Source organism: Nomascus leucogenys, chromosome 22a (assembly GCF_006542625.1).
Source record: "Nomascus leucogenys isolate Asia chromosome 22a, Asia_NLE_v1, whole genome shotgun sequence".
NCBI lineage: Eukaryota > Metazoa > Chordata > Mammalia > Primates > Hylobatidae > Nomascus > Nomascus leucogenys.
The window spans coordinates 78764133-78780826 of NC_044402.1; the positions used below are offsets into that span (position 1 = coordinate 78764133).

Consider the following 16694-nt stretch of genomic DNA (forward strand, 5'->3'; position numbering starts at 1 on the left):
AGCACATTGGCAGCACAGCTGGAAGGCTGCACACAACTGTGCCCCCTTCCTCTCCGTGGCAGTTTAGGGTTCCAAGAGCCTGGTAGTGGAAGCTGCTCATCCTCTTCAAGGCCAGCTCTGGAACTGGTGCAGCATTCTACTTCCATTGTATTCTATTGTTTAAAGCACCATAGGCTAGCTCAGATTTGAGGGGAAATTGATCCCACATTTGAGCCTCTTCTTTATATTAAATTTTCAGTGAGGCTTATTGTATAAATTAAATTGTTATCATCAGCCACAGAGAGTAGGTATGGTAAATAAGCGGGATAGTGGAGAGTAGATGGACTGAGCAGTCCTGTCAGTGTTTAACAAGAAGAGTCTAGGCTCCGTTTACTGCCACAGTATTGAACTTTCAGCCACTCAAGTTTGTTCTTAAGATAGTATCTTCTCAGGCATTGTCTTTTAAAATCTTCTAGAGAGAGATAAACATTGTATTGCTTTTCGTCACAAATATGTTAAATAGAACATCTCAGGTGCCCCCCTGAGACTCAACAGCCTGGTGGAAAAGAAGGGGGCACACTGAAGATCTCTCTGGAAATGTTGAAGCAGCCAACGTTTGCAATCTCAAACCATCAGCAAAAATGTGCTGTCAGATTTCATTAATTCCATGATTCTAAAAACAATTCAGCTAAACCCCTTAGATTTCTCAATTGAGACTCTTCTGTAAGACCAGCTCTCTCTTACCTGCCATTTTACTCCTGGTGTATGTTCATTGCATTTCTTAGCTGGATATTAATTATGATATTAGACTAGAGCAATATTAATTTGTTTATGTAACAGCATAGATTTATAGCCAGTAACTTCTACTTTGGGGAAGGAGGTGCAAAAGGTAGAGTGTGACCACAAATGTGTGAGTTGAATATATGAGCATGGCACAGCTGCTAAGAGGAGATGGTACTTTGGAAGGCAGCCCCAGGAAAACTTTGTGTATTTGGTTGCAATTCTGAAGCTTCCAGGAAATCCAAGTGTCAACAGAGTTTTAAAGCTTCTGTTGAATGATACATCACATTAACCAACTGAAAGACAAAACCCACATAATCATATCATTTGCAGAAAAAGCATTTGTCAAGGTTCAATACCCTTTCTTGATTAAAAAAAACTCTTAAGGTTTAGCTATAGAAGGAAAGTTTCTCAACATATTGTAATCAAGGCCATTTATTAAAAACACACAGCTAACATCACTTAGTGGGGAGAAATGGAAAGCTTTTCCTCTAAGATCTGGTACAAGGCAAGGTGGCCCACTCCTCCTGCTTCTATTCAACATGGTACTGGAAGTACTATCAAGAGCAATTAGACAACAAAAAGAAATAATAGGTATCCAATCAGAAAGGAAGAAGTAAAATGATCTCTATTTGCAGATGACATGATCCTACGTGTAGAAAACCCCAAAGATGCCACCAAGAAACTGTTAGAGCTAATGAATGAATTCATTAAAGTTGCAGGATATACAATGAACATACAAAACCCTGTTATTCTATACACGAATAACAACATAGCTAAAAAAGAAATCAAGATCAATCCTATTTATGATAAAATAAAATACTTAGGAATAAACTTAACCAAGGAGTTGAAAGACCTGTACACTGAGAACTATAAAAAAATTGGTGAGAGAAATTAAAGAGGACACAAATAAATGAAAGATATTCCATGCTCATGGATCAAAAAGTTATGTTGTTAGAATGTTCATACTTGCAACCATAAAAAAAGAACAAGATCATGTGTTTTGCAGGAACATGGATGGAGCTAGAGGTTATTATCCTCAGCAAACTGACGCAGGAACAGAAAACCAAATGCCACGTATTCTCACTACAAGTGGGGGCTAAATGATAACAACTTATGAACACAAAGAAGGGAACAACAAACACTGGAGCCTATTTGAGGGTGGAGGGTGGGAGGAGAGAGAGGAGCAGAGAAGATAATTATTGGGTACTGGGCTTAATACCTGAGTGATGAAATAATCTGTACAATCAACCCCCGTGACACATGTTTGCCTATGTAACAAACCTTCACATATTACCCCCAAACCTAAAATAACAGCTAAAAAAAGTTCATACTACCTAAAGAAATATATAGATTCAATATAATTCCTATCAAAATGCTAATGGCACTCTTCCAAGATATAGGAAAAACAATAATAAAATTCACATGGGCACTCCATTCCAAGATGGCAGAATAGGAACAGCTCCAATCTGCAGCTCCCAGTGTGATCAATGCAGAAGATGGGTGATTTCTGCATTGCCAACTGAGGTACCTGGTTCATCTCATTGGGACTGGTTAGACAGTGGGTGCAGCCCACGGAGGGCGAGCCGAAGCAGGGCAGGGCGTCACGTCTCCCAGGAAGCACAAGGGGTCAGGGGATTTCCATTTCCTAGCCTAGGGAAGCCATGACAGACTGTACCTGGAAAAACGGGACACTCCTGCCCAAATACTGCACTTTTCCCAAGGTCGTAGCAACCAGCAGACAAGGAGATTCTCTCCCATGCCTGGCTTGGTGGGTCCCATGCCCATGCAGCCTTGCTCACTGCAAGGACAGCAGTCTGAGATCGAACTGCCAGGCGGCAGACTGGCTGGGGGAGGGGCATCCACCATTGCTGAGGCTCAAGTACGTAAACAAAGCAGCCGAGAAGCTCGAACTGTAAAAGAACAGAAATCACAACAAACTGTCTCTCAGACCACAATGCAATCAAATTAGGACTCAGGATTAAAAAACTCACTCAAAACCACACAACTACATGGAAACTGAACAACTTGCTTCTGAATGACTACTGGGTAATTAACGAAATGAAGGCAGAAATAAAGATGTTCTTTGAAACCAATGAGAACAAAGACACAACTTACCAGAATCTCTGGGACACATTTAAAGCAGTATGTAGAGGGAAATTTATAGCACTAAATGCCCACAAGAGAAAGCAGGAAGATCTAAAAACCAACACCCTAACATCACAATTAAAAGAACTAGAGAAGCAAGAGCAAACAAATTCAAAAACTAGCAGAAGGCACGAAATAACTAAGAGCAGTGCAGAACTGAAAGAGATAGAGACACAGAAAAACCCTTCAAAAAATTAATGAATCCAGGAGCTGGTTTTTTGAAAAGATCAACAAAATTGATAGACCACTAGCAAGACTAATAAATTAGAAAAGAGAGAAGAATCAAATAGATGCAATAAAAAATGATAAAGGGGATATCACCACCCAACCCACAGAAATACAAACTGCCCTCAGAGAATACTATAAACACTTCTACGCAAATAAACTAGAAAATCTACAAGAAATTGATAAATTCCTGGACACATACACCCTCCCAAGACAAACCAGGAAGAAATTGAATCTCTGAATAGACCAATACCAGGCTCTGAAATTGAGGCAATAATTAATAGCCTACCAACCAAAAAAAGTACAGTACCAGATGGATTCATAGCCAAATTCTACCAGATGTACAAAGAGGAGCTGGTACCATTCCTTCTGAAACTATTCCAATCAATAGAAAAAGAGGGAATCCTCCCTAACTCATTTTATGAGGCCAGCATCATCCTGATACCAAAGCCTGGCAGAGAGACAACAACAAAAGAGAATTTTAGACCAATATCCCTGATGAACATCAATGCAAAAATCCTCAATAAAATACTGGCAAACCGAATCCAGTAGCACATCAAAAAGCTTATCCACCACAATCAAGTCAGCTTCATCCCTGGGATGCAAGGCTGGTTCAACGTACGCAAATCAATAAACATAATCCATCACATAAACAGAATCAATGACAAAAACCACATGATTATCTCAATAGATGCAGAAAAGGCCTTCGACAAAATTCAACAGCCCTTCATGCTAAAAACTCTCAATAAACTACGTATTGATGGAACATATCTCAAAATAATAATATCTATTTATGACACACTCACAGCCAATATCATACTGAATGGGCAAAAACTGGAAGCATTCCCTTTGAAAACCAGCACAAGACACAGATGCCGTCTGTCACCACTCCTATTCAACATAGTGTTGGAAGTTCTGACCACAGCAACCAGGCAAGAGAAAGAAATAAAGGGTATTCAATTAGGAAAAGAGGAAGTCAAATTGTCCCTGTTTGCAGATGACATGATTGTATATTTAGAAAACCCCATTGCCTCCACCCCAGATCTCCTTAAGCTGAAAAGAAACTTCAGCGAAGTCTCAGGATACAAAATCAATGTGCAAAAATCACAAGCATTCCTACACACCATTAACAGACAAACAGAGAGCCAAATCATGAGTGAACTCTCATTCACAATTGCTTCAAAGAGAATAAAATACCTAGGAATCCAACTTACAAGGGACGTGAAGGACCTCTTCAAGGAGAGCTGCAAACCACTGCACAATGAAATAAAAGAGGACACAAACAAATGGAAGAACATTCCATGCTCATAGATAGGAAGAATCAATATCGTGAAAATGGCCATACTGCCCAAGGTAATTTATAGATTCAATGCCATCCCCATCAAGCTACCAATGACCTTCTTCACAGAATTGGAAAAAACTACTTTAAAGTTCATATGGAACCAAAAAAGGGCCTACATTGCCAAGACAATCCTAAGCCAAAAGAACAAAGCTGGAGGCATCACGCTACCTGACTTCAAACTATACTACAAGGCTGCAGTAACCAAAACAGCATGGTACTAGTACCAAAACAGATACATAGACCAATGGAACAGAACAGAGGCCTCAGAAATAACACCACACATCTACAACCATCTTATCTTTAACAAACCTGACAAAAACAAGAAATGGGGAAAGGATTCCCTATTTAATAAATGGTGCTGGGAAAACTGGCCAGCCATATGTAGAAAGCTGAAACTGGATCCCTTCCTTACACCTTATACAAAAATTAATTCAAGATGGATTAAAGACTTAAATGTTAGACCTAAAACCATAAAAACCCTAGAAGAAAACCTTAGCAATACTATTCAGGACATAGGCATGGGCAAGGACTTCATGACTAAAACACTAAAAGCAATGGCAACAAAAGCCAAAATAGACAAATGGGATCTAATGAAACTAAAGAGCTTCTGCACAGTGAAAGAAACTACCATCAGAATGAACAGGCAACCTACAGAATGGGAGAAAATTTTTGCAATCTACCCATCTGACAAAGGGCTAGTATCCAGAATCTACAAAGAACTCAAACAAATTTAGAAGAAAAAAAACAAAGAATCCCATCAAAAAGTGGGCAAAGGATATGAACAGACACTTCTCAAAAGAAGACATTTATGCAGCCAACAGACACATGAAAAAATGCTCATCATCACTGGTGATCAGAGAAATGCGAATCAAAACTACAATGAGATACCATCTCATGCCAGTTAAAATGGCCATCATTAAAAAGTCAGGAAACAGCAGGTTCTGGAGAGGATGTGGAGAAATAGGAACGCTTTTGCACTGTTGTTGGAAGTGTAAATTAGTTCAACCATTGTGAAAAACCATGTGGCGACTCCTCAAGGATCTAGAACTAGAATTACCATTTGACCTAGCAATCCCATTACTGGGTATATACCCAAAGGATTATAAATCATGCTACTATAAAGACACATGCACAGGTATGTTTACTGCAGCACTATTCACAGTAGCAGAGACTTGGAACCAACCCAAATGTCCATCAATGATAGACTGGATTAAGAAAATGTGGCACATATACACCATGGAATACTATGCAGCCATAAAAAAGGATAAGTTAATGTCCTTTGCAGGGACATGGATGAAGCTGGAAACCATCATTCTCAGCAAACTATCACAAAGACAGAAAACCATACACCACATATTCTCACTCATAGGTGGGAATTGAATAACAAGAACACTTGGACACAGGGCAGGGAACATCACACGCTGGGGCCTGTCCAGGTGTGAGGGGCTGGGGGAGCGATAGCATTAGGAGAAATACCTAATGTAAATGATGAGTTGATGGGTGCAGCAAAGCAACATGGCACATGTATACCTATGTACCAAACCTGCACGTTGTGCACATGTACCCTAGAATTTAAACTATAATAAAAAAATTTAAAAAATGAAAATAAGTAAAATTCACATGGAACCACAAAAGGATTTGATAACCAGAGCAACATGGGGGTAAAACAACAAAGTTGAAAACATCATGCTTCCTGAATTAAAATTATATTACAAAGATATAGTAATCAAAATAGTATGGTATTGGCTTAAAAATAGATACACTGACCACTGGAACACAAAAGAGAGCCCCAAAATAAATCCAAACATATATGATCAACTAATTTTCAACAAAGGCACCAAAAAGGCACAATGAGAAAAGGATAGTTTGTTCAATGAAAGGTGCTGAGAAAACCAGATTTCCACATGCAAAAGAATGAAATTGGACCCTTATCTTACACCACACACAAAAGTGAGCTAAAAATAGATAAAAGACGTAAATGTAAGACCTGAAACTATAAAACTCCTAGAAGAAAACGTACAGCAAAAGCTCCTTGACATTGTTCTTGGTGATGGATTTCTTAGATATAACACCAAAAATACAGGCTAAAAAATCAAAAATAAATAAATGGAAAATTTCAAACTAAAAGCTTGTTGTGTAAATTTTTAAAAATAAGCTTCTGCACAGCAAAGAAAACAATCAACAAAAGAAAAAGATAACCTACAGAATGGGAAAAAATATTTGCAAACCATGTATCAGATAAGGGGTTAATATCCAGGATGTATAAAGAACTCATACAACTCAATAGGAGGAAAACATATAACCTTTACTTGAGGCCAGGAATTCGAGACAAGCATGAGCAACATAGTGAGACTCCATCTCCACAAAAAATAAAATTAAAAAAATTAGCCAGGTATGTTAAAATGTGTGCCTGTTGTCCTGACTACTCGAGAGGCTGATGTGGAAGGATCACTTAAGCCCAGGAGTTAGAGGTTATAGTGAGCTATGATCAGGCCATTGAACTCCACAATAGACAACAGAGTGAGAACTTGTCTCATAAAAAAATTAAATAAATAAAAATGTTTTTAAAAAGAAAACATATAACCTGATTTTAAAATGAGCAAAGGATCTGAGTAGATACTTCTCCAAAGATGACATAAAAATGACTAACAAGTACATAAAAAGGTGATCAGCATCACTAATCATTAGGGAAATGCAAATCAAAACCACTATGCACCACAACCTCACACCTGTTAGGATAGCTATTAAAAAGACAAGACAAATGTTGTCAAGGTTGTGGAGAAAATGAAACGTTCGTACACTGTTGTTGGGAATGTACGTTGGTGCAGCCATATACACTGGAAAACAGTACAAAGATTCTTAAAAGAATTAAAAATAGAACTACCATATGACCCAGCAGTCCCTCTTCTGGGCATATATCTACAGGAAATGAAATCACCCTGTTGTAAAGTTATCTGCACTCACATGTTCATTGCAGCATTATTCACAATAGCCAAGAAGTGGAAACCACCCAGGTATCTGTCAGTGGACAAATGGATAAAGAAACTGTGGTATACTCATACACAATGGAGTATTATTCAGCCTTCAAAAAGGAAGCAATCCTGCCAATTGCCATAGCATGGATGGGCTTGAAGGACATTATGCTAAGTGAAATAAGCCAGACTTGGCCAGGCGCAGTGGCTCACACTTGTAATACCAGCACTTTGGGAGGCTGCAGTGAGCAGACTGCTTGAGGCCAAGAGTTTGAGAGCAGTCTGGCCAACATGGCAAATCCCGTCTCTACTAAAATTACAAAAATTAGCCAGGCGTAGTGGTGCATGCCTGTAATCCCAGCTGCTTAAGAGGCTGATGCACGAGAATTGCTTGAACACAGGAGGTGGAAGTTGTAATGAGTGGCTTGTGCCGCTGCACTCCATCCTGGGTGACAAAGTGAGACTCTGTCTCAAAAAAAAAAAAAAGAAGCCAGACCCAGAAAATAATATTGCATGATCTCACTTATATATGGAACCTTTTTGTTTTTTTTAAGTCAAGTATATATAGAGAGAGAATAAAACAGTGGCTACCAGGGTGGCAGTGGAGGGGAGATGTAGGTCAAAGGATACAAAGTAGCAAAGGTATAGGATGAACAAGTAGAAAGATCTAATCTACATTGTGAAGATTATAGTTAATAATAGTGTGTTATATTCAGGACTTTTGCTAAATTAGTAGATTATAGCTGTTCTTGCCACAGCGGGGGGGTGGGGGGGTGGGAATGGGTAAGATGATGGATATGTTAATTTGTTCCACCACAGTAACCATTTTATTACATATATGTATCTTATGACATCATGTTGTATACATTAAATATATACACAATAAAAAAAATTTTTAAGCCTCCATTGAAACTACATATTTTCAACAGACACACAAATTCTCTATGCTAGGCAAAGAAACAAAAGAACTTTTCTATAACTATTGCATGAACTTTTTTGGAAGCATTATTTTAAAATGGATGAAGAGCTTGCTTTTACAGCTACCAGCAGGATTCATGTAATCCAGCTATCAAGTTATTACTTTTAAATTGATGATGACAGAATGTAACACATAAATCAATAGCTCGTGAATCCCTTGTGATCCTGCCATTTTCCCCCTGTAATTCAGCCACTCTATTTTACGCTAAAAATTTCCACTTTTATAAATACCTTTCTCAAATAAGGAAATACCTATTTTAGAATACTTTGCATATTATAGAAACTCTGTTATTATAAAAATAGATGTTGGAAAGTCACCGTTTCTGTATGTAGTTCACGATTGAAGACTGCCTCAGATTTTACCAATGCTAATTTGTTAGGTATGTAGGAAATGGGGAGGGGGTGTCATTTTTATTGTTGCTTTTAAATCAAAGCACTTTAACAACAAGATATTCCTGTCTGAGAAAGTAACGCAAGTGCTGTTCTTAAGGGCATATCATTTCCTACCTCCAAGAGAACCAGTCAAAACTTCTTGATCAGCCACCTGTTTTATGTTGGCAGAATGCATAAAATGCTCTTTTTGGGTGCATGCTTTTGGAGAATATTTTTGGATAGTTCTAAATTATTTATGTGAGACTTTATGCTACACAGAACTGCTCAAATATGATAATCAAATATGGCAAGTAAACTTGTTCCCTATTCTTTCTAGGGATTATAAATTAATTTCTAAATATTGATACTTCGCATTGATCTTGATATTTTACATGCTACTTCCAAATTTTTGTTGGCCTGTCTGGTATAAAAAACAAATTTTTCACTCTGATCAATTGCCATTGGAATATTTGTGTGGAGTATAGATATTCTGATAAAGATTCCTTTTGAAGGCTGATTTTTAATTAGACCATTACATAGCCTTTCCAAAAAATGCCTATTTGTGAGTGAAAGTCTGGAGAAATTTATAATGTTGTGTATTCTTTCTGCACATATCTGACAGTGTTTTCTCACTTTGCTCCCCACCCAGTGCATTCTCTTTTGAAGTCTGCGTTTAATAGCATAGCTATAGAGAAGGAGAAGCTGAAGCAGATGGTTTCCGAGCAGGATCACAGTAAAGGCCATAACATGCAGATGGCACGGCTCCGACAGTCACTGTCTCAGGTAGGCAAGAGTGTGTGTTTGCATGTACATGACACACTCCCAACCCTGTAAGATGAAAGATCAAAAGATAGGGGGCTGGCAGGGAGGTGGCTAGTCATGGGGATAGTACAGTTTGCAGAATTTCCCCCAAAAGACTGCAGTGTCAGTATTAGATTTTACTACTTTTCTTCCCCAAAATGTCAAGGTAAGAGTGAAAATAAACCAAACTTGCTTGTAAGCATATAATGGTAATTTTGGCCAATTGAACACTTAATGCTTCTCTAAGGTCATTTATAAGGTAGCCCCTGATTTTAAAAAAAGAATTATGCATTTATTTGACCTATACATCTGAAATGTGTTCCAGGAGATATTCAGTCCAATAGTAAATATTTTTTAAAAATGTGCTAGATCTTCCACACTTAATATTTTTCCCACTTACATCTTAATCTGTTGAAAATTACTGATTACTGTCACCCATTTTTTTCTTTTCTAATTTGCACTCTTGAGGTTTTCTTCCTAAGTTATGCTCCCTGAACTAGACTTTTATATTTCAATATATATTATAGAGTTGATCTTATTAATACTAATCAAATCCCTATGTATCTCTATCAAAGTTGAAATTTCTGATAAAAATCCTTTAGAGCTGTGCTTATGCTTTTTTCAACTGAGTAGTTCCTTAGAAGTATTTTCTTTAGTCTATAAATGCACTGACTTTAACTTCTTTAAGAATTCGATGTCGTTATGTGATTTTGTGAGAACTCGGTGTTTATATAAAATATTATTCACTTCCTGGTGCCTTGGATCAGAGTGAAGGAGCAAGCAAATCCTGGGTAAGTGGTTCTCCGTGTGGAGCAGATCCTGCTTGAACAGTTTCCCTCGGTCCCTAAAAAGTAGACTTACACTGTGTCACCATGTTTTATGTCCCTGAACTGTCGGCGTATTTTCAGTGTTAAGTTTCATGTCATGGATGTTGTTATCTGGGCCACACTTTCCGCATTATCCATAAAACACTGTCAGCTGAGGGGCATATGCTGCTTCCAGTACAAAGCCAGGGATCTCAGGAGCATGAGCGTGAAAATCCACTATGATTCTGCCAGTCTGCAGAGGGCTTTATTTAGAAGAACATTTTAATGGCTTTCCTTGGACCCTTCTCATGTTATGGATCGGTCGAACACTCAGTTGACGTTAATTGGTCTTCCAAATCATTATTCTGAAAGTATCGTGAATCAGAAAGATCAAAATAATTGTCAAGTAAACATTCAAATGTCATCTTGTAAACATATAAAATACATTCTTGTCCCCCTAAATGTTGCGATGGTTCCTTCAGATGTATTTAATGATGGAGGCTTAGAGTTAGAAGTCAAGCTTTACTAAGAAAAACAAGAAAATGCATTTGTTTCTTGCTTGCCTGCTTGCTTGCTTTTATTTGCTTGCAGGTGAAACAGAGAGTGGTAGATAGAGATCTCGGGTCGGGCTTCAGGTGAGATTAGAAATAATTATGAAGAGAAATTTTACAACAGTTATTCATTTGTTCATTCCCTTATTCATTGTATTCCATTGAGGTGACTATATGCTAGGTATTATGCAAGGTACAGAACACCAATGTAGAAGTAGCCCTGGCCATGTTCCCAGTAAGCTCATGATCTGATTCATGAGATGAGCAGGAAACAGTGAAATGGAGCACGCCGTAGTACATTCAGAGCAGTACATGGTGGTGCAGACTTCCAGGGCTCTGGTTGCTCAGAGGAATGGGAGTTCCCTGAGCTGAGAGCAGAGCCACAGATCAGGCTTCTTGGAGGAATCAGACCTTGAACCTGGCCTGAGTAGACAGCAGCCGCTCACAAGGAAGGGTCTGATGCTAACATGATGAAAGTAAAATAAAGCAAAATTTGATCAACTGTGCTTCCTTGGGGTTAAAATATTTCCCTCTCTTGTCAAAACATATTTATTTGCATCTAAAGTTAGGGCCTCAATAGATTTTTGTTGGATTGTTTATTTTTTTTTTTAACAAAAAAATCTCAATTTTAGCCTTAAAAGATGTGAAAATAATTTGGAAGTATTAAGTTTCAAATAGACTGTTACAGCCTATCCAATAGATAATTCAGTGCTTGCAGTTGTGTGTCATCCCAGCATGTTGGTGATGTTCACATTCCCATGTGTGTTCATGCCCTCCCCTCAGGGTAGTCGCACCCCCACTGGCCATCTATTCCCATCACCTCTAAGTGTGGACTCCCTTTTGGAAACCACAGCAGCCTTTGCTTAAGGTATTTAAGTTTACTGACAGTTCTTTCCTTTCTAACAAATTGTTATTCATGGTTAGGCCATTGGAGAGGTGTCTGGAGAATGGCAGGTAGTTCATAGTGGAAGAAGTATGAGTAGTGTGAAGTATGGAAGAAGTATGAAGAATAAGAGTAGCTGATTAAGTAGGCAAGAACCAGCTCATCAGGGACTCCACAGAGGGAGGGTTTTGGATTTATCTTATCAGTTAACAATTTTAACTGGTAAATGATAATGCCAGAAATTAGAACTATCACAGCATATTTCTGCATATTAGAAAGATTACTCTGGTACAGTATGGAGGGTAGGTGGAATTGGGAGGCAAGACTAGTTGGACAGATTCTTATGGTATTTGAGATAATTTGAGAATAGCTTGTACATTTGAGATAATATTTCTAAACTGAGGAAGTGCCATGCCAGCATTGGTAGAAGGAGGGAATACATTTCAAAGACACCCAGGAGGGAGAATCAGCATGGCTTGGAGATCAGCGGGATGTTAGAGAGGGACAAGGACACAGAGTCAAGACAGTCCAGGGTTTTTACTTGGATAACTGCATATGTGAAAGTTGTTGTCCCCAAGGTAGGACTACAAGAGGAGCTGGTTTGCCTTAGGTATTTGATGATGGATTTCTGTGGAGATTGAGGTGTCTGCGGGGCATTTAACAGGCAATTCGATATTTATGTCTAGAGCTCAGAAGACAGGTCTAGGCTAGAGAGGAAGATGGATGCCTCTGTATATCAGGGCAGTTACAGATGTTGACGAATTGCATTGCAGTCAGAATAAAAGGGTCAGTGGTGCTCCTGCTGCTATAGAGAACATTAATATTTAAATGACAGGACGGCCGGGCATGGTGGCTCACGCCTGTAATCTCAGCACTTTGGGAGGCCGAGGTGGGTGGATCACGAGGTCAGGAGTTCGAGACCAGCCTGGCCAACAGGCGAAACCCTATCTCTACTGAAAATACAAAAATTAGCCAGGCGTGGTGGCGGGCGCCTGTAATCCCAGCTGTTTGGGAGGCTGAGGCAGGAGAATCACTTGAACCCGGGAGGCGGAGGTTGCAATGAGCTGAGATCGCACCATTGCACTCCAGCCTGAGCAACGAGAGTGAAACTCCGTCTCAAAAAAAAAAAAAAAAGGCCAAGTGGCCAGGCGCAGTGGTTCACACCTTAATCCCAGCACTTTAGGAGGCCAAGGCTGGTGGATCACCTGATGTCAGGAGCTTGAGACCAGCCCGGCCAACATGGCAAAACCCCATCTCTACAAAATACAAAAATTAGCCAGGCTTGGCGGCATATGCCTGTAGTCCCAGCTACTTGGAAGGCTGAGGCAGGAGAATTGCCTGAACCCAGGAGGCAGAGGTTGCAGAGAGCCGAGATCACTCCAGCCTGGGCAACAGAGCAAGACTCCGTCTCAAAAAATAAAAGAAGATAAAAGACAGGCCAAGAAAGAGAAGCCTTTGATGGAGACTCAGGGGAAGCAGCCAGAGGATTTAGAAGTGATGACCACTGAGACCAAGGGGAGTTTCAATAGTCTCAGGAAGAAAAAGGTTAACAGAATCCAATTTAGTAGCAACTAATATATGAACTGACAATCAGCCCTGGAATTTGGGAGTCTCAGCATGTTTATATCTTGAGAAAAAGGGGCCAGCAGATAAGGAAATAGTGAGGGCGGAAAGCAACTGATCAGCCCTCGTGGTTGGCCAACTCTGTCCTCGCTGTCCCTCTTTTAATGGCAGCGCTTAAGATTGACCAAGCACTAATTAGCCTCAGTACATTGAGACCATTGTTCTCCATGTTCTGAGTATGTTTTTGAATTAGTATAACTTCACATTATAGCGTCATTTTAGGTAGCCTAAAGACATGTTTGGTCCATATTAAATGTCATGAGTTAAACTCCCAGATATTTTTCTGGGGTCCAGAAAAAAAGCCAGGTGTCCCCCAGAGAGGGGAGGAGGGAGAAAGACTGAATTTCAATAACATCTTTAGGCCAAGCACAGTGGCTTATGCCTACAATCCCAATTCTTCGGGAGGTGGAGGCAAGAGAATTCCTTGCACCCAGGATTTCAAGATTACAGTGAGCCATGATACCACCACTGCACTCCAGGCTGGGCAACAGAGCAAGATCCTGTCTCTAAAGCAAACAAACAAACTTATTTAAGCAGTCTAAAACTTTTAAAGCCTATGTTTTATTTGACATAAGTCCTATTTGATGTATGTCTAATGATTAAAGTGCTGCATTTCAACAAGGCTTTAAGTATATCAGACTCAGCAAATTTTATCATCTTTTTCAAAGGCACATAGCAGATAAAATACTTGAAACTAGCATTTTTACAACATGCTCAACATAAATTGTTACCTGCCTTGAGGAAACAAAAATTTGCAAGGCTGGACGGTCTAAGGAATTGCTCTTCTAAAGTAATATTACTTCAACCAGCCTGGCCAACATGGTGAAACTCTGTCTCTACTAAAAATACAAAAAATTAGTTGGGTGTGGTGGCAGGTGCCTGTAATCCCAGCTACTTGGGAGGCTGAGGCAGGAGAATTGCTTGAACCTGGGAGGCAGAGGTTGCAGTGAGCCAAGATCGCACCATTGCACTCCAGCTGGGTGACAGAGCGAGACTCTGTCTCAAAAAAAATAAAAATAAAGTATTATTACTTCCTGATCTATATGTACACAAAAACATATATAATTCTATTATTTAACCCTCATGAAACTTAAACTTTCATGCTTGAGAGGGAGCCTAGATGTTGGACCCAAGCCTGTAGACAGGACATTTTATGTGGCATCTATCCCTTATAAATGACTTTGTTTCACATCAGCTATAATTTCATATCTTTGTTTGTTTGTTTGTTTTTTGGAGGCAGAGTCTTGCTCTGTTGCCCTGTTTGGAGTGCAGTGATGCAGTCTCAGCTCACTGCAACCTCCGCCTCCTGGGTGCAAGTGATTCTCCTGCCGCAGCTTCCCAACTAGCTGGTGTTACAGGCATGCACCACCACGCCCGGCTAATTTTTTGTATTTTTAGTAGAGATGGGATTTCACCATGTTGCCCAGGCTGGTCTCAAACTCCTGGCCTCAAGTGATCCTCCCACCTCGGACTCCCACAGTGCTGGGATTATAGGCATGAACCACTGCAACCAGCTTATGTCTTGTTTAATGCAGTACCCTGAACACCAAAATGAAATAGTCTGTAATACAACTAAGGCAACCTCAGCACCCCAGATTACCATAATAATAAAAATCCAACTCCTCTTGAGCCTATCTTCAATACATTACATTTTATCACTGTTACTAGTTTGATTCCTGGCCCCAGAAATTGTGCACAGCTTGTGTTAAATGCAGTGAGAGTTGGGCTCATATAAATGTGAATAACGGAATATGACCCATCTATTCCAGCTAGAATCACTGTATTTTATTAAATCAAGATGCCATCAGTTGTTACATCCATCATCATTTTGTGCATTACTGAGAAAAGGAAAAAAAAACCACTACTGTCAATTGAACTGACACAGTGCTTCAGAGGCGGTGAATGTAGGGGGAAATGTGCATCTTAGAATCAGCAAAATGTAAATGTGAGAATTGAAGCAAAAAAATTGCTTAACATACTATATAGTAGCATCATTTAAAATCCCAGTCATATCTGTCATCCTCCCTGTCCACAACATTTCACATACCCAAATAATTATTCTGTGATGAAATAAAAGTTGCAAGTGTTTTTGTTTATTCCTGAATTTCATAGTTCCCTGAGGCTTGGCCAAATTTGTTGTATGTGAAGATACTCTTTATAGAATCCTTCATATCTTCTTTAAACTTTAAATTGTTGTCATTTTGAACATAATTTGGCAATATTTATTAAAAGGCTTAAAATGTTTTTACCCTTTTACCCTATAGGTCCATGGCTGATATGTCTATTAATGCTGAAATTTAGAAAACAATCATGCACATATTCATGACAGTATTATTTATACTAGTAAAAATCAGTAACAGCATAAGTGTCCAATAGTAGGAAATACTTGCTAATGCAACTATTAAAATTATGTGTGTGAAGAGTTTGAAACAAAATAACTGCTTATGTGCAAAGAATAAGGGGCAGATAGAGTACGTAAACTGTGCACCCATTAAACAATATTAAAAAATACAGAGGAAAAAAATCTAGAAAGAAATGGGCCAAGCTACCAACAGTTGGGTAGTAAGATGCATTTTTTAAAAATTTGTCTATATTTTGCATTTTCCAAATATACTATAATGGTATTTTTGTAACTGAAAAAACAAGTGATTTTTAAGAGAGACCCAGGATTTGGTTTTTGACAGCTCTAGCTTTGACAGTTTCTATGCTCATTTTCTCATTCCTTTTGAACCAGTTTTATTTTTATCTAAAGGATTTAAATTTATGATGATTTCATCTTGCCATATGTTTCATATCCTTCTCCAGCCGTTAGGCTTCTATGTTTTTCTCCCAGAACCCACAGTTCCATTTAGTAAAATGTTTATGCCAGAGTCTCACCCAGCCTAAGATAAATCTTCACCTAGGAATTACCTGCCAGGGTTGATGAATGGTAGTTAGTAGCTAAGGAGGTGGCAATTTAGGTAATTGATTCTGGCTCAAATCTTTAAGACGGTAACTTCTTTTATACATTGGAAAGGAATTGTGTGTTTCTTGGATATATTAGACTTGAAATGTGCATAAGGGACATGAGGTGTGGGGAAATGAGCATGCATTGTAGTTTTTAGTGCAGTCCGAGCTCAGTAAAGCAAGTGGTGAGAATATGCATCAAACCTGCTGCATGAAGAATCTGTGCCCAGTTCCTGACTTCAAGGTGCTTCCTCCCTTTAGGCCTTTGGTCCTGTATGCCACTAACAG

At 39.0% G+C, this 16694-nt stretch overlaps 1 protein-coding gene across 4 annotated transcripts in view; it reads left to right on the top strand.

Moving 5' to 3' along the window:
- OSBPL6 (oxysterol binding protein like 6) overlaps positions 1–16694 on the top strand; it is a 209065-nt gene that overhangs the window by 161013 nt on the left and 31358 nt on the right. For 3 of the 4 annotated variants that reach the window (XM_030802340.1, XM_030802341.1, XM_030802342.1), the window contains one exon: positions 9446–9579. In XM_030802340.1, the coding sequence (XP_030658200.1) occupies positions 9446–9579 (134 nt within the window). Of the gene's footprint in view, positions 1–9445; positions 9580–10364; positions 10389–16694 lie in introns of all 4 variants that reach the window. The other variant, XM_030802339.1, reaches the window with a different exon arrangement.